The sequence below is a fragment of the Mytilus californianus genome, unplaced genomic scaffold, assembly GCF_021869535.1.
Source record: "Mytilus californianus isolate M0D057914Y unplaced genomic scaffold, xbMytCali1.0.p SCAF_4, whole genome shotgun sequence".
NCBI classification, from domain to species: Eukaryota; Metazoa; Mollusca; class Bivalvia; order Mytilida; family Mytilidae; genus Mytilus; species Mytilus californianus.
The window spans coordinates 110,143,560-110,171,395 of NW_026262690.1; the positions used below are offsets into that span (position 1 = coordinate 110,143,560).

The 27,836-nt window shown below is 32.9% G+C and overlaps 1 protein-coding gene across 1 annotated transcript; it reads left to right on the forward strand.

Annotated features, from left to right (window-relative positions):
• Positions 1-11,764: 11,764 nt before the first annotated feature.
• LOC127739101 (neuroendocrine convertase 2-like) lies at positions 11,765-27,732 on the forward strand. The gene is made up of 14 exons (XM_052250692.1): positions 11,765-11,894; positions 12,609-12,737; positions 13,395-13,459; positions 15,224-15,312; positions 15,901-16,073; positions 17,377-17,580; positions 18,771-18,874; positions 19,774-19,883; positions 21,548-21,665; positions 22,150-22,457; positions 23,684-23,740; positions 24,177-24,251; positions 26,281-26,385; positions 26,948-27,732. The coding sequence occupies exons 2-14, from the start codon at positions 12,630-12,632 to the stop codon at positions 27,487-27,489; spliced, it is 2,058 nt and encodes a 685-aa protein (XP_052106652.1). The 5' UTR covers positions 11,765-11,894; positions 12,609-12,629; the 3' UTR covers positions 27,490-27,732.
• The last annotated feature ends 104 nt before the right edge of the window (positions 27,733-27,836 follow it).

A 27,836-nucleotide genomic window follows, 5' to 3' on the forward strand; every position in this document is an offset into this window, starting at 1 on the left:
ATACCGATGGGTTAAACATGTTTTAAGGCGCCCACCCTCCCCTTACCCTGCTTTGTATAAGACCGACATGCTGACCTACATTTTTAACGTTCTAGTTCACAAGGTACAAGATGCAAATGTAACAGTTCGCTGGAAGACATGTAACCTTACTCGAACGACACATTGTGCTGACTCTGATCCGACCATTCTTTGCTCTTACTCCATGATGGCTCAAGGTTAGCAGATAAGCAGCAACTGCAAACTTAAAGTCTTTGGTTTGACCCGAGCGGGTTTCAAACCCACGACCTTCTGTACTCGGGGCGAACACGCTACCACGTGACCATTGAGGCGATTAAACAGTACAAGAATGAGATTGTTTAAGGTTTTTCTTATGTTGTGCTCTGTCGTGTACTTTATTTGATCTACTAATGGACAATAAACAAAATGGTTGAGATAAAAATATAACAAAAAAATTAAAAACAACCAATTTAACTCCTTACAATTTTCCGAGGTAAGGAATTTCGTCCTTCTTGTCGTATGTCATATCTAAATTCTTTTCTTTTGGGAAATTAAGATTTAATTGCAAACCTAAGATTATTATAGAATCGAGTTGATTAAGTTCAGTTGACAAAATGTAATATGTGGACATCTGTTCTTTTTGGAGACATTTGGTTTATTATGCTCTAGATGTATTCTGGTTATTTTTTCTCATTGGGTTGCAGTCTTGTTGATCCATAGCCTACGTCTTCGTGTATTGATATGGATCTTTTATCGGTGGTTTTTCTACGGGCACTCCGGTTCATTCCATCAAAAAGACTGAATAGGCAACAACGGTGTTAAACATCAATCAATAAATCAATCAATCAATCACTTTGTCTACAGAAAATGTTTTCGTATGAAACCATTAGACAAAGTTGACATTATATGAAGTTGACAATTACTTCATGTCCATTTTGTTAAGATAGTTCCCCGCGTATTTGGTTACTTATACATCATTGGTTTTCAAATGGTTTGGTGTGAAAGTTCCTAAAGCAGGTTAATCCAGAAAACCGCTTCAGACGCATGCCATTTATATAGTGTAATTTTATTTACTAGCACTGGGTCGATACCGCTGGAAAAGGAATGTTACATGCAGTCCCCGATCAGAAGTCAGTGATTTAGTATTGACATGATTTGTTACATACTTCTCTTTTATTCTTCTTTATCAACACAGTAACCATTACAAAACCTAGGTTCTAACTCCCTCTGGCAAAGCCGACCTTCGAAAATTTTGATATTCTTCTATGTTCCTCTACTAGGGTGGTTTTTAACTACATTGACTGACTGTGAAGCCCCCGCACGATCAGTTGGTCCCTTTGGTCACATATCTTCTCAAGCATTCGGTTACTTAAAAACGTTCTTGCCTTTTAAATGTTGGGTTTGAGAGTTGCTGGTGAAGGTTAATCCAGGAGGGCGCTTCGGACATACGACATTTATATATTCATTTATTTGTTAAGTTATAGAGGGACACTAATGAACTATGAGCACTGAAATGCAGCAGTACAAGATAATCAAATTATTGTTGATAACATTTTGTACCGTATGAACAACAAATCACTAATGACAACAAAAAATACAAACATGACTGTCCATTTCAGTGTTTGTCATTCCAGGAATGGAATTAAATATCAAATCTGTCACAGTTTCTTATCCTTGTAGCTGTGACGGTTATAGATGGCCATAAAATATCTACAATTGCAGCAATGGTTCTCAAATGACTGCTAAAACCTTGGAAATTTGTCTTTCACAATTATCACATTAATGTTTCAATAACAAGAATGACAAAAAAAAGATTAAATTTTATAAACAAACATCGATGACTAAAAAAAAACACATTTGGGATTTGCACACACATTTCATACTGATGAATTGAATAAGCATACGTAGAATATTCATCTGAGAAAACCTAATGCTACCCATAGGTACTCTTTCAGTAAGGTATGTATGGTAATAAATCAAAACATTAGCCTTTTGGTATATGGTAGACAGTTGTATAATATGCAATCGTACCACATATTCTTATTCTTATATGGGATCATCACAACCAAGAGTTGACATGACAATGAAACTACGTGCCTAGTTCATTACCTGCACATACCTCATCATTTCGATTTACGGAAGCCGGTACGTGTCATGGGGAATTGTATTTTTTTATTACAATTTTAACTCGTTATAACGACTTAACTAATTCGTTATAACGACTTACTAGCTAACTCTTCATAACGACTAAGCTAACTCTTCATAACGACTTAGCTACCTCGTTATAATGACTTAGCTATACTCTCATATATTAAGTCTTGCTTTATTGTCGCTTGTGTTCTTATTTATTCAACTTAGAAAGCATTAAAATTATACTCTTTTAAGTAGCTTTCTTCTGTTGTACGACTTTGCCCCCAGCAGAGCTATAGAAAAACAGTACATTAACGGGTGTTACACGGACACTTTATAGATGATACACGGACACTTTTTAGTTGTTACACAGACACTTTTTATGAATAGAATCACTCGTGCAGGATCAGTGAGTTCATGGGCACTTTAAAATTTCGATTAGATTTGAATTTTTTGTTTCACCGACATATTTCCTATCTTTTTTATTGAAATATTTACGTTGGCATCAAATAACTGTATTTTTTTCAAACAATTCCAGTATATTACTATTCATATCAGTACACTACGGAATTGACCATTTAACTTCAAAAGGGGGGGTTATGGTTTTTTCCACAAAAAAAATATTCTGATCCCCAATTTTATGAGCAAAAATATAGTGTGGTCAAGCAGATGACAAAATGATGTTCTGATTCCTGATTTTCCGAGTACAGTATATTAAAGTGCTAATTTCGAAAAAAATATTTGGTGATAGCGTTGAAAAGGTAAATAATTTTCTTACTCAGAAAAAAAAAAAACATACCCCTTTTGAAGCTAAATGGTCGGTCCGTAAATGTATTTTTTCAGTATATGGACATGAATAGTATTCTGGACAATACTGAAAGTAAAGAAATGCTGGTACCGACGTTTATATTTCAATATAAAAGACAGTAAATATATATAAAAAAATCAAATCTAATCAAAAGATAAAATCCCTATCAACTCACCAATGCACGATTGATCCCATAAATAATAAGTGTCCGTGTAATACACGTCCAAATAGGCAGCAAATCTTGAAGACAATCTTTCAACTTATGTCACCAATTTTGGACGGTAAGCTGCGATTGGATCATAATTGTGACACGTGTTTAATCCTGATCAATACTATTAGAGACCTACAAGCATGAAAATTTAAAAAAAAAACCAAAATATATGCCTATATATATCTAATAACAAGCCAAAATCTATTTTTTCATAACATTTCATTCACTAATGAAATAAGAACTTCGTTCTTTTTATACATTTATACTGTTATTGAAATCATATATATTGAATTCATATATTTGGGAGCAAACGGACGATTTTTATTATTTTTTTAAGGGGGAATGGGGAATGGAATGGCACATCCTGCATTTTTTCAACAAAAAAGGATCAAGCCTGTTATCTTAAATGTTTAACCCCCCCCCCCCCCCCCTTTCCGTTTTTCCCCAAATAAAAATCAAATGTTAGCTTGCTTACCTCTTAAATCTTTTTCCTACATTACTTACTTGCGAAGTTGCATTTAAAAAAGTCTCAAATGTGTACGACATTCATCTTTTACTTGATATGGTTCTTTTTTTATAAAATTATTAGATTTTTGAATTTCTTGAGAAAAAAAAACTCTCGGCTGAAGGAAAGTGAAAAAAAAAGTTTGTTTAAACTGTAACTTACATTAACATGTATATGGTCATTTAAGTTTCTAATCTGTCTAATTTTGCTACCTCTTCTAAATGCAAAATGTACTGCTTCTTTCTTGAAACGTCGTACAAGTCAGATACAAAACAAAGGTAACAATAAACAGGCCGGAAACAAACTGCCGTATAGTTTTTTCTGCACTTGTAGTCAGGTCAAGGTCCTCGGCTATCGCCTCGGACCTTGACCTGACTACTCGTGCAGAAAAACTATCCGGCAACGCTTGTTACCGGCCTGTTTCTTTGTTACCTTTGTATTGTATCTAATACTTACCAGACTCAAGCTAGTGAACAATAAGCGCGTGAAAAATAGTTTGTATCAAGGTATCGAACAATAAGAAAAACGCATTAAACTGATCATGCTTAAAATCCGAAGACTTGCAATAACATGAAACGTCCTTTGAATTCTGATGACTAAATATGTTTTCGGTGGGGCTTATGTTACACAAACTAAACGATGATGTAATACAAGGTATAAAAATTCAAACAATATTAGTAAATGAATTACCGTTGTGTAGATCAATTATCAATTATCTCCCAGTGCAAATCTGCAACTGAGAGAGCAAATTTATTTTTCTGGTCCCAATAGTTAAGAGACAAGAGACCTGTATTCGAGACAGTGTTGATTTTATAAATTAAATAAAAGAATTGCGTCCTGATCAGGACTGTTTTCTAGTTTCATATGATTGCACTAGTATGTATACTAACTTAGAGTTCGTTGAACTCATTCAGTCTGTTGGAAGGGCATATAACAATGCCTTACCAGAGGATTACCAAATTAAGTTGTTACCCAGTAATGAAACAATTGTTTCGTTACTATCCACTGTCCTAAATAACTATTATTTTGAGTTTAACGATAGAGTTTTCCGACAGGGTATAGCTGCTAGCATGGGTAGCAAATGCAGTCCCGAAATTTGCGATAAAAGAGCGTTTAAAGTAATCAATGAGATTTAGGATAAATATGCACATCAGACTGCAATTTTATACTTCGGAAGGTATCGAGATGATGCTTTTATGGGATCCCATTCATCTAGACACGAAGTTGAAGAATTCTTCGAAATAGCAAATGGTCATCACCCTTTGCTTAAGTTTACATACAATATTTCGGATACAGAAATGATATGTCTGGACACTGTCGTTGATAAGGAGACACAATTTAGGGATACAGGTGGACTTGATATTAAAAGCCTACAAACACTCATCAGTTTGAGGGCCTCAGGGAAGATTAGTTATTGTAACTAACTGTGTTTACATGTTTAAATAAAGAATTTATTATTATTACTATTACTATAGTTTTTACCGAGATTGTCAATGCATAATCCTATAGTATTTTCAGGATTCATCAAGGGAGAAACAATACGACATTGTTGGTATAACAGTGACAATCAGAACCTGCAGAAAACTATTTCTGAATTTAAGGTACACCTGAAAGAAAGAGGTTACAACGAAAATGAAATAATTAAACTACAATTGTGATTCTGCTCTCAGCATCGAAAGATCAGAGCTACTCCGCCTTGAACCACTCTTTATAAACAGATTCCTCTGGTATTCATAACCAAATTTCACTTTTCAATACGAGATACTAATAAAGCGATGCGCAGACATTATGGAAAATTACAACGGGATGAAAAATGTAAGTCCTAAACCACCAATGATTATTGCTCACAGTAGACATTGTAACTTGGAAGATTTTCTTACTAGCTCTTTAGTCCGACTTTAAAGAAATTAAATGGAATGGGTCAGGACCCCTGATGAAGCACCCAGACCTTTTATTGAGCCGAGAACCGTCATAAGTACGTCCTATGCTGTACCGCAGAAACACGATCGTGTTGGGTCCTGGGGAATGGACGTACGTGGCTGTTAGTTGCTTTCTAACATCAAAAATTTTATTTTCGTGTTTGTGAACTCGTTCAATAACATACTATTAGAATGAAAATATTTGTGTATGGGTGTGGGGGTTAACAAATTTCTGAGAAAAAGTCAATAGATGCCTATGCATGTTAATCTGTTGTGTTATGTTGCTGACCCGTTGACTTTAACTGATCATCTTCTTGTTCTTAAAAATTCGTAAAAATAGTATAATATAAGGTTTATCTCCTTCCTCCCTCATTATTAACATGTAAGCACTCTTCCTTTTTAATAGTTCCAAAACTGACTTAACTAAGCGAACTAAAATACAAAATTAAAAACATTGTATAAAATACATGAATTTAAATGCTATTCATTACTGGGATCGTGGGATGATTAAAAAAAGAGGTCTTTCATTTAGAAGTAGAACTATCTAAAGCTAATCAAAGAGCTTTAATCAAAGCGCTTTAATATTGTGGCTAGCGACTCATAATTAACGAGGTCAATGTGCAGAAAACCCGATCATTTAATTTCCAGTCACTATCTGTATGAGCATACAAATGATTTTTTTATAGCTCGGAATATTTCAATTTAAACATAAATATCTTTTACCATATTTCTATATGTTATGAACGATTACATGCAAACCTGACTGTTTTTTGAAGAAATGGTTCATAAGGCAATAGCTACATTGTAAGTTAAACGTTCACACTATAACCGTATTACTAATCATTATCCTTACTTCAACCTGCCGACTTTTATTGTCTTTCCTCGATGGTTGAAATAAATAAGTAGGACTAGCACTAGCAAGAGGATTTCAAAGACGGCATCAAATAGCACTCAAGCACTTCAGCACTCAAAGTGTCCACGCTGTATAATACAACTAGACTACTAAGGCGATCTACAAATAATTAAATATATGTATTTATTCGTCTTAGATATGCCAGAAATATTCCCGGCGTACGACAATCAATCAACCAATTTATCAAATCTATGCACATGTAAAATATCGTGATATGTTTATTTCATCCCACTAATTATGTTAAGGCATTTGAATTCCCGTAAGACAACACAACTCATGTTCCAAGTAAGAAAATCAGAGTAGAACGATTCATAACAAAATGTATTTTACGAACATATACGTTACAAGTAACGACAAAAAACATTATTTGTGATGAAGAATATTTCCTTTGCATTTTGTTTGGCATGTTTGATTGTTTATAAATTGGGTGATTGTGCATTACAAGAGGATGGCGAATTGACAGGACAGATAATAGTTAACTCAACTAAACCCGATGGATTTGTAGAAAGATTTACCAAAAACCATACTGGTTATATATTTCAGCGTAGGGTATGTTTAACATTAATTTTATGTCTTTTATTTTTATATATTGAGTTTTTGCATTTTGTTATGTAAAAATCTAATTGCTTTTGATGCCATTTTTCACGTGGACTATATTCCAATAACATATTGACTGGTTATAAAGATTATACGTTTGCAGCAAATTTGTAATCATTAAACAAGACAACAATTGCTCGAGTCGAAGCCGAGTGCAATAGTTGGTGTCGAAGGGACAACAAACTTGGTAATATCCTAATTTCCAGTCATTGCGTGTTTTACAAAACCGAACTAGAAAGTTTTCAAAGAATTAACAAGCAAATAGCAACATGTAATACATGCACATGACGTGTGAGAAGGTATGTTTGCGTCCTTGTGTTATTTGTTAATACGTGTATTTGATTTACAGTAACCAAAAGCGATGTGTCGTATAATTACATAGATAAAACTTGGAAAGGTAGATTTGTATTTTTTAAGGCGATATTCGATTAATTTAGACATGTAAATTGGTCGAATGGCGGATGCTTTACATACATTTTCAATATGTTCGTGCAATACTTGTATACTGTTTTTCTTATTACAAATGACCAATCTTTCTAAAATATCTCGTCGAAACAAATATTTGAGGGCCAATCAAATCAAAATTGTTTGTTGCTGAAAAGGTTACTTTCAGGGTGTTTTGAACGATTGTATTCTCTCGGATTTCAAACGTATTCCTTTAAAAAAAAAAAACAGATTTATAAAATCAATTGGACTGGACTGAGAACGTTGTATCATTGTGTGTTACGTAGACTAAGTTTATGAATAAAACGTAAATGTACACGTACCTGAGTATTCTGAGAAACCTCGTGAATCTTCCAAATGTAGGTATGTTTGTAGGAAAATGTCTTACAAACAGTTGTTTGAAGATATTTAGTGACCGCTTTCTTAATAGTCTCGTCTTAAAAAAAAAACTATTTTCTGATTACGCAGATACAAAAACACAAATATATATAATAAAAATTATTGTGCAGAATATTGATTGATCCGTTTCCAATGAGGCCTGTACAGGGTTTTGTTTGGAAAAGAGAAGCGAAGATACCAAAGAGACATACAAACTAATAAATCGAAAAAAAAAAAAACTGACAACGCCATTGCTAAAAAAGGGAAAGATAAATTGACAAACAGCAGTACACATCACACTGTTTAGAAAACTAAAGACCGAGCAACACGAACCCTACAAAAAACTGGGGGGTGATCTCAGGTGCTCCGAAAGGGTAAGCAGATCCTGCTCTACATTAATAAGGCCTCTGTTTTTATCTATGTTTCATTTTTGCACATTTTGGTATCCTGGTGAATATGACAGTTATTATTCATATTTTAAGCCATGCATTTTGATAATTCTTTTTTAATTCCATCTTTCCTTAATATTTTAAATGAAATTATAAAGAAAAACAAAAATAGACTTTAAAAACAAAAGACTATCCAAAAGAAGTTTTTAAATTGATATAAACGTTGACAATAAAGAGATTTTATTAAGTAGCGTTTCTTTTTTAGTTTCAATATTAATTTAATTTTAAAGAAAACTCCGTTTGAAGACATAGTCATGCGCAATCATCTTTTTTCATGATATTGATGTTTACTTTATATACCCAGACAGTCCCCAGTGCGTAGTTTTGAATTACCTTAATACGAAGTTGTAAAATGATTTAAATTATGCATCGTTACCGATAGTATCAAGCATGTACAGTTGTATTTAAGCTAACACTGTTTAATCGATTAACTAGAAGAATAAAGAAGATGCATTTAAATAATTATACAACACTTCATGTATAAAATGGTGCAAGTTTTCAGTTATCTTACTATGCAAAATATATTTCTAGTTTCGTTTGGTAATTTCTGAACTAAGAAAGTATGTTTCATATCTTGCTATTTTCCACGATATTGACTCAGCGGTTTCCATTTGGAAAGAAGTATTTCTAGTCTATACTCTTCAAATCAAATGGGATAAAACGATTTAAAAAAACGAGATATTCAGGGTCTAGATACGCTGATGCAGTAATTTAAATCTTGAATAGAAAACACTACAGTACACTCAAACAAACACATTCACTGAAGTTGTTGTTCACTTTTCTGCTTAGTCACAACTATCGAAATTCAAATAATTATGAGAAGTTAATACATCTGGTACAATCTTCTATTTCAAAATAAAAATAGATTGGGCAACCGAAGTGTGGTCACTTGTATATTATCCCTTTAAAACCTAAGAATATGTTTTAGAGACCATTGCGGTGTGTGGGATGTATAATAAATACACATGAACATCTGATTAGAAGGAGGGTTATAATTCGATACGACATATAACGTGGTGTCTGTCCGGTTTTGCACGTTTAAGAACCCTTGCAACAATTCTAAGAAAGTACAATTTTCCGTTGGCAGTCTAAATGTCCGGCCCTACATCATGGTCGACTCCTTTTGCAGAACCTTCTTGTTCAACTAGCATATGACTAGTTCTCGGTACTCAGCCAATATTTCAACGACGATTTTCCATGAACCTTTACAACTTGATAAATATTCAGTATTTCAAGTAATTTTGGTAGGGAATGTAAAATGAAAATATTCGTGGTGAAATAACTAGTTAGGCAATTTCAACAACAATAAGTGTATTACCGAGATATGATTAATATATAGTGTATACTAGCCTTACTCAGTTTGCATCTTCCATATTGCAACTTCAAAGCACAATTAAGGTGGTATTATTTACCTTCACAATAACAAAAATAACGAGTAGCTAAGGTCGGACAAGCGTTTTTGAAAAGCATAAAAATTATACTTGTTCAGCACTATGAATTATTTTTCTATCAAGTTTATGGGAAACCTCATAATGATATTCCCTCTTGAAGTAGGGACTAAGGGTTCAAATAAGCATACGGCTGTGTAAAAGAATTTTACGATTTTCAAGAACCCAAAAGTGATGTGTATACGCTATTCTGCTGCCACTGCTATAAAACCAGGTTTAACCCACCATTTCGAAAAATGGCTGTACCAAGCAACAAATATGACACTTGTTTCCATTTGTTCCGTTGGTTGATATAGTCGAGCGTTTGAATTTGTCAAGTTTTAAGGACTTCCCCCTTTATGAATTTACCCTAAAGTTCCGGATTTTCATTAATACTTTTTTTCTGCCATGATCTTCAATAGACCTCATTTTTTTCCCAGTTTCAGATAGGTATTAGATTCTACTTCATTTTCAAAATTGATCAGATAAAAAATTCAAGAGGTTTCAAGTCAGATTATGCAGATATTAGAAACATAAGGTCGGATCCTGAGGTATGTATTTGTATAAAATGAAACAGTGAATAAACAACACCACTGTCGTGTGGCTGAAGCCGATAACATGACTGGTCAAAGCATACATTTTTGATGATGAACAAAATGTGTTATATATAACCTTAATATTAAAATGGATTTTTGTTTTGCGTTTACTTTCGTACATAACAAATGTGAGTTATAGAAATTAGAACTCGTCACTTTGTATGAAGTATTAAGATTTTTTAATAATCATTCATAAATTTGAATATATATCTATTATATACATATTTTGCCTAAACATATAATCAAGGTATTAATCAAAACCGAGTTAAAAATGGCTTTGGTACACTCCCGTACTTGGAATCTTAGACTAGCTACGAACTTATATGCAATAATAGACATCCGGCATGCAAAAAACGTGTCAGATGATTATATATAATTTACTTTGATTGCTGCACAGATAATACCTTTGAGAACGCTCGGGTCAGCATCTGAATCGATACTATATTATAGTATGTTAATACAGTTACACGTTCCCAGTCCACAATGAGATTCAGCGATACCTGTCAATTTAGATTAATGTTTTCAACTATTTTGTATTGAAAAGGTATTGTGCATTGATAAAAAGTAAGTATAGTTTGTCATATACTTTTTAAGGGTTAACACTGCATTTGAAATTGGGTATTAAAAAGGAGAGAATAAGGATGAGGTTAACAGAATAAAGACTTATGTGGTTAAAAAAAAAAGAGAAAAAATGTCGAACAAAATAATAACGCGGATTTTATACATGTATAGAGAGAAAAGATAATGAACAAAAGGAAATGAACAGACATTATTTTTCAATATCTAACTAATACAGAAATGATGGCCCCCAACGTGACCCTCATCAGTTAAGAGTGCACACGTATGCAACTGTTCATTTTTGTGAAATAAACAATTGTTTGTAAGGTGACTCCTTCGTTGCTAGTTTTTGTTAATATTATCATTATTTATACCTATGTGTTTTGCTACATGACATACGGGATGACATAGAGTAATCTTGGCCGGTTAAGCCGGTTGTACCTAGTGTGAAGCTAGCTGTTGATAACAGCCGGCGTTAATATTCATGAGACCAGCCTTCAATAAAGCGTTCGATGAAGAGTTGTAAATAATTATCGATTATTATGATAAAATAACGTTTTTTTTTGTTTATACATGTATTTGATATTGTTTCAAACAGGCAGGTCAATGGGTGTCTTCTTCGCGGTCCGCGTCTACTTAATGAATTATAAAAAGTAACTATTACATTGTAGTCTTCTGCAAGGTCTGTGTCTTTTAACAACATTTGATATGAAAGTAAATAGAAAAGGTTAATGCTTCAATAAACATAGAACCAAGAACCGATTCATTTAAAATTATGTTATAAGTGAAGCCTCATGAATATTAACGCCGACTAGCTTCACGCTAGTCTAAAAACTAAATTAATAAACAAATATAATTAAATAAATGCTTAACGTTTGTAGATAGAATATATACAACAGGAAAGACTATACCACAGAATACTAAAGACAGCAGACACAGAATGGACAAACTTGTGGCATTTGGTGAGAATTTAATTCATCATTTGAATGAAATACATGATATACTACTTTTAAAAAGAAATTGCAATGTTCGATTACAGAATAGGTCATATTGTTTGTTCTTAAGATCACGATCCTGTTTTCCATTATTGTTTAATAGATCTGATATTGACTGCAACTTATTTTGAACAATCTTCTTATCATTAAGTCAACAAACTAACGATTAACTGTTTAAATACTTTTCTTAGACGCTGTGTATGGTGTTAAGAGGAGTCACATAAATAAAAGGACAATATCTTAAGTTGAATGGAGAGTTCACAAATATTCATATCTCAAAACTGACATAAAATATGGCATAAGCAAAGCTGATAAATCAACTGTACAACAGAATAATAAGTGGCCGGAACAAACTTGTATATTTTGGAATGAATGATTGTTTCAATTAAGGAATTCAAGTACTGTATTTGAAGAGTTGCTGTCTATAAAAAATGTTTATTTTTATTCAATCTGTGTTAAACTCCGACGAGAGTGTAGATCAAAACAAAACTACAATAAAAATCGAGTGAACTTTTATATCTTTTACCTACACCATCACAGCTTGATTGATCGTTATGGAATGACTTTATCAAAGTTTCTGAAAACGGCAGAGAATAAGGAATATTATGTATCTTGGTTGCATGTCGCATAAGACATCATATTTCGTAAATCGTTTTATTGATGTTTTATTGATGTTTTTAGAATGAAGACGTGTATCCTTCAATGCAAGTTGGTGAGGCTTGGAGTGCTAGATACAACGGAAGTGGTATAACGGTTGCAATACTCGATGACGGTTTACAGACAAATCATACGGATCTAGACGCAAACGTGGTGTGTTCAAAGTCTTTCTTGATGATGATGATGATGATGATGATGATGATGATGATGATGATGATGATGATGATGATGATGATGATGATGATGATGATGAAGGATAATGGATGATGATGATGATGATGATGATGATGATGATGATGATGATGATGATGATGATGATGATGATGATGATGATGATGATGATGATGATGATGATGATGATGATGATGATGATGATGATGATGATGATGATGATGATGATGAAGACGACGACGACGACGACGACGACAACGACGACGATAATTTTCCAGATATTTTGATGCTGGTGTAGTCGTAACATGTCTGTAAAAAACTCAGTAAAGGTTTGATTGAAACTTGTAGCAGACATTGTTAATATTGCACATTCAATAAAAAAGGCAGGTTTACGATGAACTTATGATTTTATAACCTCTGCTAAGAAGTACAATACTTATAATGAAACATTAAGTATTTGAAGAACAAAATAATTGAAAAACCATTCTTAGTGAGGAAGTTCAAAATTTAAAGATAATTATAGAACTGATTCAACAGCATTTAGTTGAATTTTCAAAAATGACACTAACATGATAAATTACAAACAACCTTTTCAATGCTTACATAAAATACATGACTGTACATAATTTTGTGTTTTAGGACAAACTTAATGACTATGACTATCAGGATTGGGACGACTCTCCAATGCCTCCAAATGGAAGCAGGTACGTTTTTCGAACACAACTTGTCGAAAGTTTGATCAGAATAATTACAAGTAAAAAAAGTATCATTATATCATAGAACTGTTGAAATAACTTGATACATCAGTTCCCTTTTAAGGTATACTGTATGCATTCAAATGATTATTTAATGAAAACGTCCTTCCAATTGGTGGCAATGACGGTGATTATGATGTTTATTGATTGGTTCCAAACTTTCAGCGGCAAATATTACATGCATAAACAGACGAGAACATGTTTATTAAATTCAATTATGATCCCCTATCATTCATCATCTATGGTTTTATAACCCCGCTAGACAGAGAGGGCGTATTTAGGAATCATGATATCCGTCCGTCACAATTGTGGTTTCCAGATGATAGATAGAGAAACGCTTTTTTAAATTGATTGAAATTTTAAGGAATTGTTTTGGTCCACTACAGACAGGTTAGATGTGATTTTCATCATTTTCATCCGTACCGTTTCAGAGCTATAATAGAATTTGATTGATGGATAAAATAGAAATATTTCGGTTTCCAAATGATAATTGGAGTACCGCTTTTAAAATTATTGACATTTTAAAGGAATGTTTTGGACCACTAAAATAGGTTGAGTTCGATTTTTTGTCGTTTTCACTCTTACCGTTCCAAAGTTTTTGGTACTTGATTGTTGAAAAATATCCAGATACTAAATAGAAAATCGCTTTTTGAAATTCATTGAAATTTTAAGGAATTGTTTTGGTCCACTACAGACAGGTTGGATGTGATTTTCATCATTTTCATCCGTACCGTTTCAGAGCTATAATAGAATTTGATTAATGGAAAAAATCAAAATATTTCGGTTTCCAGGTGATAATTGGAGTACCGCTTTTAAAATTATTGACATTTTAAGGGAATGTTTTGGACCACTAAAATAGGTTGAGTTCGATTTTTTGTCGTTTTCACTCTTACCGTTCCAGAGTTTTTGGTACTTGATTGTTGGAAAAATAAACATATACTAAATCGAAAATCGATTTTCGAAATTCATTGAAATCTTAATAAATGTTTCCTGCAAATTCTTTAATTTCACTTTCAGATATATTGATGATGTTCTGTCACTCAATAAAATACATTTCAACAAATGCTTACATCTTATATATCCTATTCAAAACTTGTGTTTAAATTAAGAATCCTTTTAAAAATTGATGAAAATTCTAATGGAATCTTTTGAACCACTAAAAATTCATGAATCTCTCAGTTGCTCGATCCTGGCGAAGTTATCTGTATCTGTTATCACTTAGATCATCTCTCTAGTTCATTTTGGATGTCACCCACAATTTCCTTATTTTTATATATAACAAAATATTCTAAGCAGTAAAACCAAAGTCAATATATACACGTATTACAAAAATAAGGAGATACCATATAATGATAAAAACAGATAAGAGAATGACAGAAAGGGAGACAATACAAACAAAGATCCACAAAATATTAAGCAAAAATTAAAGATAGTCAATACTTAAAATAGTCAGGCAATTTGGAAATGTAAGCAATTCTTGATCAAATTATCGTAGTAGAGATTGATTTATAAAAGTGCACTGCTCTTATTTCCTCATCCCAATTATTGAATTACTGGTATATTTCGTATTTATTTACTCTTGTGACTATACATAACGATTTCTTTAAAAAATTTGTTTACACTAAAGAGTACCGTTCCTTGTGTTGCCAACGACATGTAAATATTTTGTGTCGAATAATAAATACACATATTAAGTATCTAAATATATTTCAGTCATGGTACAAATGTGGCAGGTTTGATAGCGGCAGAAAGAGATAACAATGATTGTATTGTAGGAGTGGCATACGCTTGTAAAATAATAGGTAAACTAGTAAATCAAACTTCTGTAATGATTTCATGAAATATAATCATATTCTGTTGAGAAACACAATCTCAATTTATGGGTAATAAGCTACAAAAACAGGGAACTTGTTAACGGCGATTCGAAAAATGCATTTAAATTTTGCAAATGCTTGTGAAGTTTACCAGTCTTGTCAAATTGTTGACGAATTCAGTTTTGTGATATATTTTCTGTTTAAATTGTGGACATGTATTGAATCAACACTATATAAAAAACCTTCAAATTACAATGTAAATCTGGATTTGCAGAGGAAGTGATTTTGTGAAACAAACAGTACCACGAAAAGAAAAAAAAATGGAACGGTTTTATGTCAGCCTTGTCTGAGGGAGGCTCAACTTTATGTACTCATAAAAAAGTAATAAACAGGACGCTAAACCCATGTAGTTTCAATTTTGTTAGATAGTGTTTTAGAACACAGTACAATATTTTAACAAAAAAAGTATATACTGTACATATATATCAGTTTATCCTACAATCATAAAACTATTGCAAAACTAGCATATATATATAGCAACATATATATTAGTAGATGGTAAATTTCTTTATTAAGGTGTACGACTAATTGGTAGTAATGGAATTACAGATTCACAAGAGGCACAGGCTCTTAGTCATTGTATTGATAAAGTAGACATATATTCTAACAGTTGGGGACCAACTGATGGGTATGGTTTTTGGGATCCCGGAGTTTTGACTAAATCTGCAATACAAGAAGGAGTTACAAATGTGAGCAAATATGTTAACATTGAAATAATGTCAGCTAATTTATCACGCCACGATATATCCTTATGCGATGATGTAGGGTTTAATTAATCATCAATCAATTCATTGAAATTATGTCAGCTAATTTATTTGCATAGTATTAATTTTTCTATCTTTATTGGTGCATACCATGTACGTCAACCTTTGTCAATCACATTGCAAACGTATTGTAAATAGTTCTTCCCTACCAGGAGTACGCTCCATTCTCAGATTTAAAGCGGTTGGTCGATTGGCTGTTCAGGATCCCCGGATGTATTGATACGCAAGCAATATCGGTTGGAAGAAAAAATCCTCATGTTGGTAAAAAAACTATACTTTTTTAACAGAAAAAAGCAATATCGGTTGGAAGAAAAAAAATCCTCAAGTTGGTAAAATACTATACTTTTTAACAGAAACAAGCCTGTTATTATTTTATAGTAGGAACTGTAGGTTGCATGCAGCAAGGCATACTTCCTACCCCTTTAATATAATTTTTACTCCACTTACAGTCAAACGTATTCCATCACGTCCAAACCTATCTGATTTATATCGGAAAGATTTGTGACTTTAGTTTGTGGTGTTAAGGTCTTGCTATAATTGTTAAAACGACCGTATCAAGAAATCACTAAAACAAGAATTGTAATAATAATTTACAAAAAAAATCAGAGGCTCTTTTCCAACAAAATTTTAGGAGTGAAAATACTCGTAAGTCATACACATTTCAATTTATATAAAAATAAGGAGATGCGGTATGATTGCCAATGAGACAACTATCCACCCAAGTTCAAATGAAGTAGATGTACATGTAAGCAATTATAGGCAACCGTACGGCCTTCAACAACGAGAAAAACCCATACCGTATAGTCGGCTATAAATAGCCCCGACATGAAAAATACCAAACAACTTAATTGAGAAAACTAACGGTCTAATTCATAACAAAACAATTTACGAAAAACAAATATGACAGACATGAACCAACGACAACCACGGAACAACATGCTCCTGACTTGGGACTTACGATCAGTTTTAATCAAAAGATTTTTTGTGAAAAGAGTCGCTTTTTACTTAGTTCCACATTTATCATTTTGATTAAAGTAATATAAATTGTGAAATCTTGACACAATCGAATAGAATAAAACAGACTTCTAGATTGAAAAGTAGTTCAATTAATATGCAGTTGGCCTGAATAGTTAATTATTATTACTATCGTTGACTGTGGGAAGGTTTGCACAAAACTGTTATCATTGCTTGTGAGATGATTTATACAAAATGCTTTTCTTAATTACAGGGTAGAAATGGAAAAGGCGTCATTTACACGTGGGCAGCTGGCAACGGTGGGCCACAAGATAATTGTAACGCCGATGGATATGTAAACAGCATCTATACTATAGGAATAACAAGTGTACAACAAGGACAAAATGCATGGTACTCAGAAGTCTGCGCAGCCGCACTTGCCGCAACATATGGCGGGAGTGAGCAAGATAGATATTTGGTAAGACCGTTAAATACATTCTCTGCCGTTGGTTGCTGTCTGTCATTTGTTTTTCGTTCATTGTTTGAGCATAAATCAAGCAAGGCCGTTGGTTTTCTCGTTTGGATTGTTTTACACTTCGTTAAGTTTGCGTCTTCGGTCGATTTGTTTTGTTGGCATGCATACCACATATTCCTAATATTTGTGAATTAATTACTAGTACATTATTAAAAAATATGACAGAAAAAACATAAACAAAGAATATATTCTTATGAATGAACGATATGCCGCGAATAAAATCTGAGTATAAAGGAAAAGTAGGTAGCAAAAACGGAAGTAAAACAAAAATAAAACAAAATCCCCCCTAAAAAGAATTATTTCGTGTTTGTGTAATTGAATCTTGAAATCTTTAAACTCTTTGTCATACTGTGGGATTTTTTTTTTTTTGAAGCAGGAACAGCGACTTTATCACTGAACAACTTAAATAAAACAACTTAGATATAAACAGTCATATAGGACCCACGTGGTTGCCTGGAATATATGGCCGCTAGGTGTACAAATACACATCTACCACGGTTCGGAATAGGGACGTTGACGTCTAGTGTAGATAGAGTGCCTGACTCTCCAAACAAATATGTGATCTTTTTGTAGCCTAGTGTAAATCTGTGCTTAAATAAACAGTGCATTCATGTATGTCCATGGGAGACAGGTGATGCCCCAGCTTGCATATAACGTTATAAAGGGCATAACTAAAGAACGGTAAAAGTGACGCCACCAAAATTTGAACATAATCTGTGTTTTGTTGTAATAAGCATTGTGTATAGGTTTCATAACATTTTGTTGAGACAAACTAAAGTAAGAGAACGGAAATCAATTTTGGGACGTACGTTCGGACGGACAAGGGAAACCCTTAATGCCCCCCTCCGGTGACGGAGAGGGCATACAAAGATCGGCCTACTTTGCAGAACCTCCTTATTGCACTAACTGTTAATGTTTTATCGTCTTGAAAATATATGACATATTTGCCACTTTTTAGCAAAAAGAATCACTCAAAGAAAAAAGTTACATTTATATCATTATATCCCAACATTTTCTTTTTAAGCATTCCATTTTGCTTACCTCGAAGATTTGTTTTTGACATAATTTGAAGTAAAATATATGCGGGAATGATATCTTAATCATTGTATTATATCTATACATTATGTTTTCAGATCACAACATCTATATTTTCAGAGTGTTCTGAGGACAATGTTCAAGGAACTTCGTTTTCCACACCGATTGCAACTGGGATTATTGCGCTCGCCTTACAAGCCAAGTAAGATTATGATATGACATATATTTTATCGTTTAATAATTTTAAACATACTTAAATTACATCTTTGTCGAATATTTAGCGACCTTGAATCGTTTATGTATTTTCCAAAAAAATTGTTTTGTGTCATTTTAATTAAACTAGCATTATTCAAAATAACACTGTCTTAAATTCGTGCGTCCGAAGCGCTTTATTTTGGTTTGCCTTCATAGGGAACGTTCAAGTCTAAATATTAGAAAGACATGGATACATATTTATACCGTGACACGTTATGAACTAAATGACTAAAAGGGTTACTAATAGCAGTGGGTCATTGATGATCATAATGAGACAGATACACTGGAAAGTATAATCAGTAGTTCCAAGCACTAGAGAACGTGTAGTGGCAAACAAATTGTGTTTCGGTTTTCGATAATGATTACCCACACATGTTTGTAGTTAAAAAAAAAACAAGTTGAGTTTACTTTTTTTGAAAATATTTCTTATTGTTTTATCCCACTGTTCGTTTTTTGTACAAAAAGAAAAAACAAAAAATTGCTCAATGTTTTTTTTTGTTCGGCCATTACATTGCCATCTTAATTGCTATCACCTCGTTTCTTAATTTGCAAATTCTTACTTTGCCCGCTATTTAAATTTTGTACTGGGCAAGAAATTCAAAAGACTTATTTTTATATCAGTATCTATATCTCTAAATATATTCCTACATGTTTGCTTCAGGGCTTCAAACTTCTTATAGATTAGGAAAACTGCTAGAACTGCAAATTGGCCTTATTTTGATATATTGTCATTCATATGTTTATTTAATAGCATGCCATTACCTGCTTTTTATCTGTCTCTATAAACTTTGTTTGTAGCCCTTGTTTTTTGGTTAATATTAAATAAACTATCAATTTTTGTTGAAGTCCAGACTTAACATGGAGAGACATTCAACATCTTATTGTATTTACATCATCCAGGAATGGTTTTAACGATACTATTGGTGATTGGGCAACAAACGGGGCCAACAAAGAATGTAATTATTATTAATCCAACATAGTACTCAATAAGCAAGGAAAACAATAAGATAGTTATGTAATATATCGTGGTACAGTCAACGACACAAGATGCGGCTCCAAAATAAAATTGAGAATGGAATCCAAAAACCAATATGTAGATTACTAAACATGAACACAACACTTTATTAATTTCATGCGTCCGACGCGCTTTTCTTGATATACCTCATCAGAAACGCTCAATGTCGAATATTTGAAAGCCAAGGATGTATAAGAACCGAAATAGTTGAAGAGCTATATGACCAAAAAGGACACAAAAGTAATAGCCAAATTTATATAAGGTCAAGAGTTATGAAACAGGATTTATCTACAAAAAGTCATAGCTATCCAAAAAATAACATGTACTCAAATATGAAAAAAAAATGCATCGAAGCGCTTGTCTCAATGCCTTTCAGTTAAAAATGTAAGAATTAAACTTTGGAAAGAAAAACATGAACCAAAAAACCTAAGCACCTATAAATCTAAAAACTTGTTGATTGATTGAAAAAAATGAAAATAACACGTTATAAAATTAATGCGTCCGAAGCACTTTTCTGGATTTACCAGGAAAGCTCAAAGCCGAATATCTGAAAGCCAAGGATGTATAAGGACCGAAACAGTTGAAGAGCTGTATGACCAAAAAGGACATAAAAGAGCCGAATCCATCTAAGGTCAACTTTGCCTGAGGAAGTTGAAACCTTGGTTTCTTTATAATTTCAAAATTTATTAATTGAGAGACGATTTACATATAAACCCGTATTGATTTCTTCAATTCATCTTGTTCTAGATCTCATGGTAAGTTGTTTCAGTTAATAAATATTCTGGCTCTTTATAAGGTGAATGGTCAACTGAAACACCTCCGGAAAATCCTACAACCGCCATCACGCATCAGGTTAAGATAGATGTGGAAACATCGGTCCTCGGTCAGTTATTTCTCTAAGCCTCACAATTATTAGATAAAGTGCACCTTATTGTGTTGTTAATAACAGTATTGGAACTCGCACATGCATAACAGATCTAAAAAAAGGAAATTATTTCTAAAGTTGATTTCACCAATGAAAATGAATCAGTAACCGATTCTTTCAATAGGGACATGTTTATCAGGATCTTGTTCGGTGTCTTGTCAAAAACTGACATGATGTTCATCAGCGCAACTTCTTTGTTGTGATGTCGTTTAATGGACAAATAATCAGAAAAAGATAGTAAAAATATTAGTAAAAATAGTAGGATTATTAGTATATGAGTGCATTCTGTTTAAAAACGTCACCTATGCAACGGAACGTTATATGTATTTTTTATAAAGGTGGTTGAAAATAAGATGTTCGTGTTTAATAAAATAGTAGTTGATAAAAAAATTGATTTAACTAAAGTTTTGACAGATTGTTAAGAAACAGTTACTGAGTACTGTACATGTATGTCAAGTATATGAGCTGTCAATTGTCAAAACTTAGTGAAATGCATTACGTAATCCTGTTTCAATTATTATAATATATGTTTCAGCAATTAATTGGATGCAAATTCTTTACACTGATTCAAACATTTTTCTTTTAAAAGTGATAATATAAAACAAGTCCAGCACTTTTGTTTAAGCAAATTCTGGACATATAATTTGACTGTTAGTCATAGTAATGTGAGTGTTTTTCAGTCAGTTTGGTACTAGGATTTGGTTTAATGAACGCCATTGCTATGGTAACACAAGCTCAATCTTGGACTACAGTACCGGCTCAACAGACATATACTACTATAACAAGAAATCCATCTTTGTAAGTTAATTACTGGCTTCCTTCCATAATTTTTTTTTTAGATGACGGTTTATCAAATAATCCATATCAATTTGATAAAACCTATTGCGTTTTTTTATTTTTGTTGTTGTTGGGGGAGTGTGAGAGGGGAAGATACGAATAGTATGCTTTGAGTATTTTAGATATTTATCACACACATATGCATTGCCAAGACACTAACACCCAAATTTTAGATTTCCGTTACAAATACGCAATAAACAAAAGCACTTGCTTATAAAATGAGAAAGAAAAGTTCACCCCTTTTTAATTTGCCTTGAAGTGATGTATTTTTATTTTATTTTTTTATAACCAGAAGCGTTATGGTTAAACAATCTTGAACTATTTAGACAAACTAACAAACTGTTGCATGCTTTACTAACTTTATTTGGACTTTTGTTGCATTTAACAAATACAGTCAATCATTGTACATTGTAATTCCAAATCAGTTGTTCTGGTTTAACTACAGGAAAACATCCGGTGAAGCGCTTTCAACAGACAAGATAGAAGTGACAACTGATTGTCCAATTAGATTCCTTGAACACGTGACTATTGATATCACATTTTCCTACAGTAGTTACCGTGGTGTGACGGAAATTTTCTTATTATCACCTAGTGCTACTTACAGTAATTTACTACATGTAAGGATCAATGACGCTAATAAATTCGTTGACGCAGGTTCACTTTCATGGACTTTTATGTCAGTGCATTTTTGGTGGGAAAACCCAATCGGATCATGGAACTTATATTTCGGATCAGCTGGTGGTCATTCTGTTGGTGAGTAAGGGAAATACACATTTAGCAGGCTAGACAAAAATAATTCAACTTTACTTTTAATACATGTTCAACAACACCATCAAACAAATTCTGCAACTTCCAAGCTTTTAATCATTTCAATTTTATCAGCAGTAAATAAAAAATCAGCATATGCATTCATGACTACAATTTAAAATCTCTTTAATTTACCATTCAGTATCTATAACCCTTTCCAAAAAAAGTAATAAATACAAGTTTCTGGTTTTGTGGCCATAACAGTATAGAAAACATATGCCATAATGGCTAATGGGATGTAGCATCCTAATTATTTGTACGGTAATGTACTTTATAAATAGCTCGTAAATATAGAAGCAATATTTAATGTTACCAATTGAACATTGCAGTTAGGTCTTTGATTATTGACTTTTTTGGTACTAATATTGATTCTTTATACAAATATTCTAACGTGTAATACATAGCTAAACATACATTGCTATCCAAGAAAAAAACCAAACCAGGTACCTCCGAAAAGTAGGTGCACTACTCATCCCTTTAAAATAAAAAAAGAATTTAACCAAGACTCGAATGTCGACAAAATAGAATAAAATAATTGTACTGAATGTTGGTTGCATTGCTTAACGTACAGTGGCAAATAGTTCATACATGTTCATGTTGAACAAAATAATATTACATACAAAAGGAAGGTCATGTAATAGGGGTCGACGGGTATAAAGGGCAGGCAATTTGGACTTCCACTAAAAGATGAGGATAAATTGCATAAGGACAGAAATTGAGCTTTGCAGCAGGTAGCATATGGACCTCTCAAAGAGTTGTTGCATGGCACTCTCTTTCAATAAACATCGAATTTTACATCCCCATTCTGACCGGACGTCGCTGCGTACCTGTACATCCCGCACAGCCAAACGGACACCCCACTTTGGCAAAGGTTTAAATGCCGTTTGGAGGAAGACCAAAGCGACCATATGTTTCCCCAAATCACTCTTGGGGTAGAATAAAAAAAATACAATTGAAGTACTTTTAAAAAGTCACCAGCAGAATCTTTTATATTTGAAACTCAAATTATAGGAACATCATATGAATTCTTTTGTGGGATTTTTTCGCTGTGTTAAAGACCCATTGGCGGCCTTGGGCTGTTTTGTGCTCTTTGGTCGGATTTTTTGTCTCTTTGGCACATTCCCCATTTCCGTTCTCAATTTTATTATATGTTTTTGTTTTTTAATTTTCAGTGACATTAGATTCATGGTCTTTGACTTTATATGGAACCACTACGCAACCTGTAAATGGTAGGCAATGTGGTTTAACTGATTTGTATGATGTTTTGCGCTTACAAACGATTTGTAACTGTTCTCCAGTGTACTAAATATGGCACACACATTTTGCGTACGATCATCATTTTTTTTGTTTGTTAAATATTAAAAGTCTGAGAAAAGGAAAAACTATTTTCAATTCAAATTGAAAATGAATAAGTTGTGTAGAAGGACGATGACGAAATTGATAGACACATGTATCACACATGTATTTAAAATTAATTGAAAACAATTTTGCAATGAAGTAAAGTAAAATATTTTGTTACATCTTACATTTTGATTGAATTTAAATACTAGTATGTTCAGGTGACATATTTGAAGCGAAATTGTTTGTTACATTTCACTGATTTAACTACAATATGTTGCCCACGGTATCATTAAGGAAATCAAATTTACATATGATATATTACAGTTACATTGTCCGATACCCAAAACACAGATAAACCAACTTCTGGGCCAGATTCGACGGCCAGACAGTCTAGTACAAGTATGTATCTTTTGTTTGTAAATTAAAACATTTGATGCATTTGAACATTTTTATTTTGTAAAGATATTTACGCCAAAAAAGTTGTCTTATGTATTGTTATTACAACACTGGCCCACTGCACTCACACATTTGAATAACCTCGTTACAATTTCTTCAAGTGCCTGTCCAAAGTCAGGAGCATATAATTCAGTTCGAGTCGTTGGTGCATGTCTGTCATATTTGTTGGTTGTCCGGTTTGAATGTTTTTAGATTTTTTCATGTCGGGTCCGTTCAGAGCTTACTATGCGGTATGTGTTTTGCTCATTGATAAAGACCATATGGTGACCTACAGTTGCTTATGCGCTATATTGAATAGTTGTGTCATTGGTAGTTACACTACAACTCCTAAATTCGTAGTAAATGGTAATGTGCTAAAGGGTTATCACAGTACACATCGGAGGGACACAAACATAACTTTGACCAGTGAAAAAACTGAAAAATGCCTCTTCACAAAACGTGCTTAACTCTACACACTCGACCTAAACATTAACCAAGAAAACATGACAAAATAAACTTGGATGAAACGGGTTGGTTTAATGGTTAGCAGATATATATTTCTACAATTGGCACATAGTAGTAAATCGCATTTAATGATGTTGCATTGAAGATAGGAACATGTAGGATTAGATAAGTGAAATACATCGTATCGACGACAGGAAACAGCAAAGCACAACAATACAAGCATTATTGTTGATATTCATTGTTTATTTCCTATAGTGAACTTTTACTCATGTATTTTTACGATATTTCTCTTTTTTCTAATGTTTCTTATGATAAAAAATATAACAATTTAAATTTACCTATTATGCATAAAAGAAGTGAAACTATTTGTAATCTTTGATTCATCCTGAAAGCGAACGTTAATTACAAGATCTTTCCAACCATTAATTTTTACATTGAATAGAAAATTTGCCAGATGCACAATTCAAAATCACACACGCACTAGACTTGAAAAAAATGAAATAGTTACATTTATCCCCATTTTGTTAAGTGAAAATAAAAACCAAAATTACCTAAAAATTACAGGTTGTTGGTTAGTAAAAAATCTTCAAACTTAAAAAGGAATTTACGACACAGAAAACCCATTCGGCCTATTTATTAAAGAATAAAGAATTTCAATTTATAAAATAATGCATACATATGTATTGATATCTCCATAAGTAATTCAGAAAATGTGATAATAAGTTACAAATGTATCTCCCTCATGCAAAGCTCTGATTCCTTGCCCAGCTTTGGCTATAGTTTTTTATCCTTCTTGGTTTATAGCTCTTCATCTTTTTAATAAGCTTTGGATTTTCAAATATTTTGGCCTTGAGCATCAATGAAGAGACATTGATTGTCGAAATGCGCATCTGGTGCAGAAAAATTGGTACCGTTTATGTTATTATTACGAGAGTATAACAATTTAACAATGTTTAACCATTGATATTATTTGCCATTTGTAGTTATGCATACAATCCAGTTACCAACGTCTTTTGGTTTCATAGTTTTGCATGCTTTTTTCCCTTTTTTATTTACTCAAGTGGTTGCTCCGAGTATTTAGGTACATCAAATGAAGATTGATTATATTATTACACATCAACAACCTTAATTGTTATTTAGCAGATGAGTCCATGTCCTCAAATGTGACCTGTCGAATTAGACTTGTCATAGAGTTTGTACTTACATGAGCAACACAACGGGTGCCACTTGTGTATCAAGATTGGCTTACCATTTCGGAGCACCCCATGTTTTTGATGGGGTTTGTGTTGCCCATTCTTTTGTTTTTTATGTTGTGTTGTGTTTTGAATACTGTTATTTGTGTTTTTGGTATTTTTTCGTAATTTGCCATAGCGTTGTCAGTTTATTTTTGACTTGTGAGTTTCAATGTCCCTTTGTATCTTTCGCCTCTTTTTTATATCAATGTGTTTTTTGTCTTTAAAAAGTCATTGATTCTTTTAAAACGTCCACTGATAATGCATCTAAAACGTATTTCATTTTAAATCTTTAGAGACACTGAATGGGATATTTTCAACAGTCACCAAAGTACAAGACAGCACTAATCATAAAACAAGTGGAACAGAAACTGCACCTTTAAAAGATAACACAGAAAGTTGTAAGTTCTACAATTTAACAGAAATACAGAAAGCAGGATTTGAATATATAATATAGATGATAACGTAGCAGAATTTGATATAATTGTTAGGTGACACCCTTCTTTAAATTAAAAAAAAACAGTAACACTTTAGATTTAGAAATGACGTAAGTTTTGTATAGACAAAACGCGCGTCTGGCGTGCAAAATTATAAGTCTTTTATCTTTTGTGAGTTGTTACTACCACTGCGTTGATGGCACCGAAGGTGGACGTTTTCAGCCGAGTTGTTCATATATATTCAATATTACCGTAAGCTTTACAGCTAATCGGTTATTACTTAAAATAAAGGTATGTATCTCACTTATACATAGCTCTGATTCTTTCCCGGGATTTACTATTGATATATGTTTGGTCTACTTAGTTCTATGAGCTCTTCAACGTTTTTATATGTAAAATAAATTGGCCTCGAACATCTCTCTGAAGCGATTTCCAAAAACAATGTGAAATAGCTATTGAATGATACTTTAGTCAAAGAGACATATACAAAAGCAACTTATCTAAAGGTATAGTTTATGTTTTGTAGATGATGAAAGTAAATATATCGTTTGGATCATAATTGGTGTTGTTTGCCTGATTGCTGTAGGCGGAATAATTCCTGTTGTTTTGATATGCATAAAGAAATGTTCTCCGCCGAAAAAAGTAGGTCAGACACCAAAATTAGTGTCACCAAATAAGCAGAGAAAATCAAACAATATCCCACCAATCAGAACTACTAATGAAAACAAATCGAACAATATTCCACCGGTCAGTAATAGCGAGCAGATAAATTCCAACAAGCTTCAACCAAACAGCAATATAAAAGAAGGACATTTATATAATCTGCCACCAAGCAGCATTAATAAGGAGAGAAATTCAGAACATTTTCCACCAAATAGCAATAAGAATGAGCGAACTTCAAACCATCTTCCACCAATCAGCAATGAGAAGAAGAAAGTTCAACCAATCAAAGATTTAGGACAGCCAACTACGTCAACCTTATTGCCTCTTACAAAGAATCGAGACAAGCTTCCATCGATTAGTAAATTTCCTCTAAATGGTTCTCATAATGATAAAATAACAGCGTAGTCATCGCCGAATTAAAATGATTTTTGTCTTTCATTTATTTATATATCATATATATCTTACAGCCTAATGTTGGAAAATTACAACATGTGTCCTCCAGTCGCTACTTTCGTACTATATTCGAATCCACAGCGACCGAAAAACAATCGGAAAAATTGGTCAGTCCTTAACTTTGATATTATTCTTTTTATTGTTCTCTATTTGTTCATTCTTGCCTAGTTATGGCAATAAATGGTTAATAATTAGCGCGATGGAATATTTAAACATATATTCAACAATAACATGACCTATACATTTTGTTGATTTAGTTAGGCAACACACCTTGATGAATATTGAAACCTTTTAAAAAT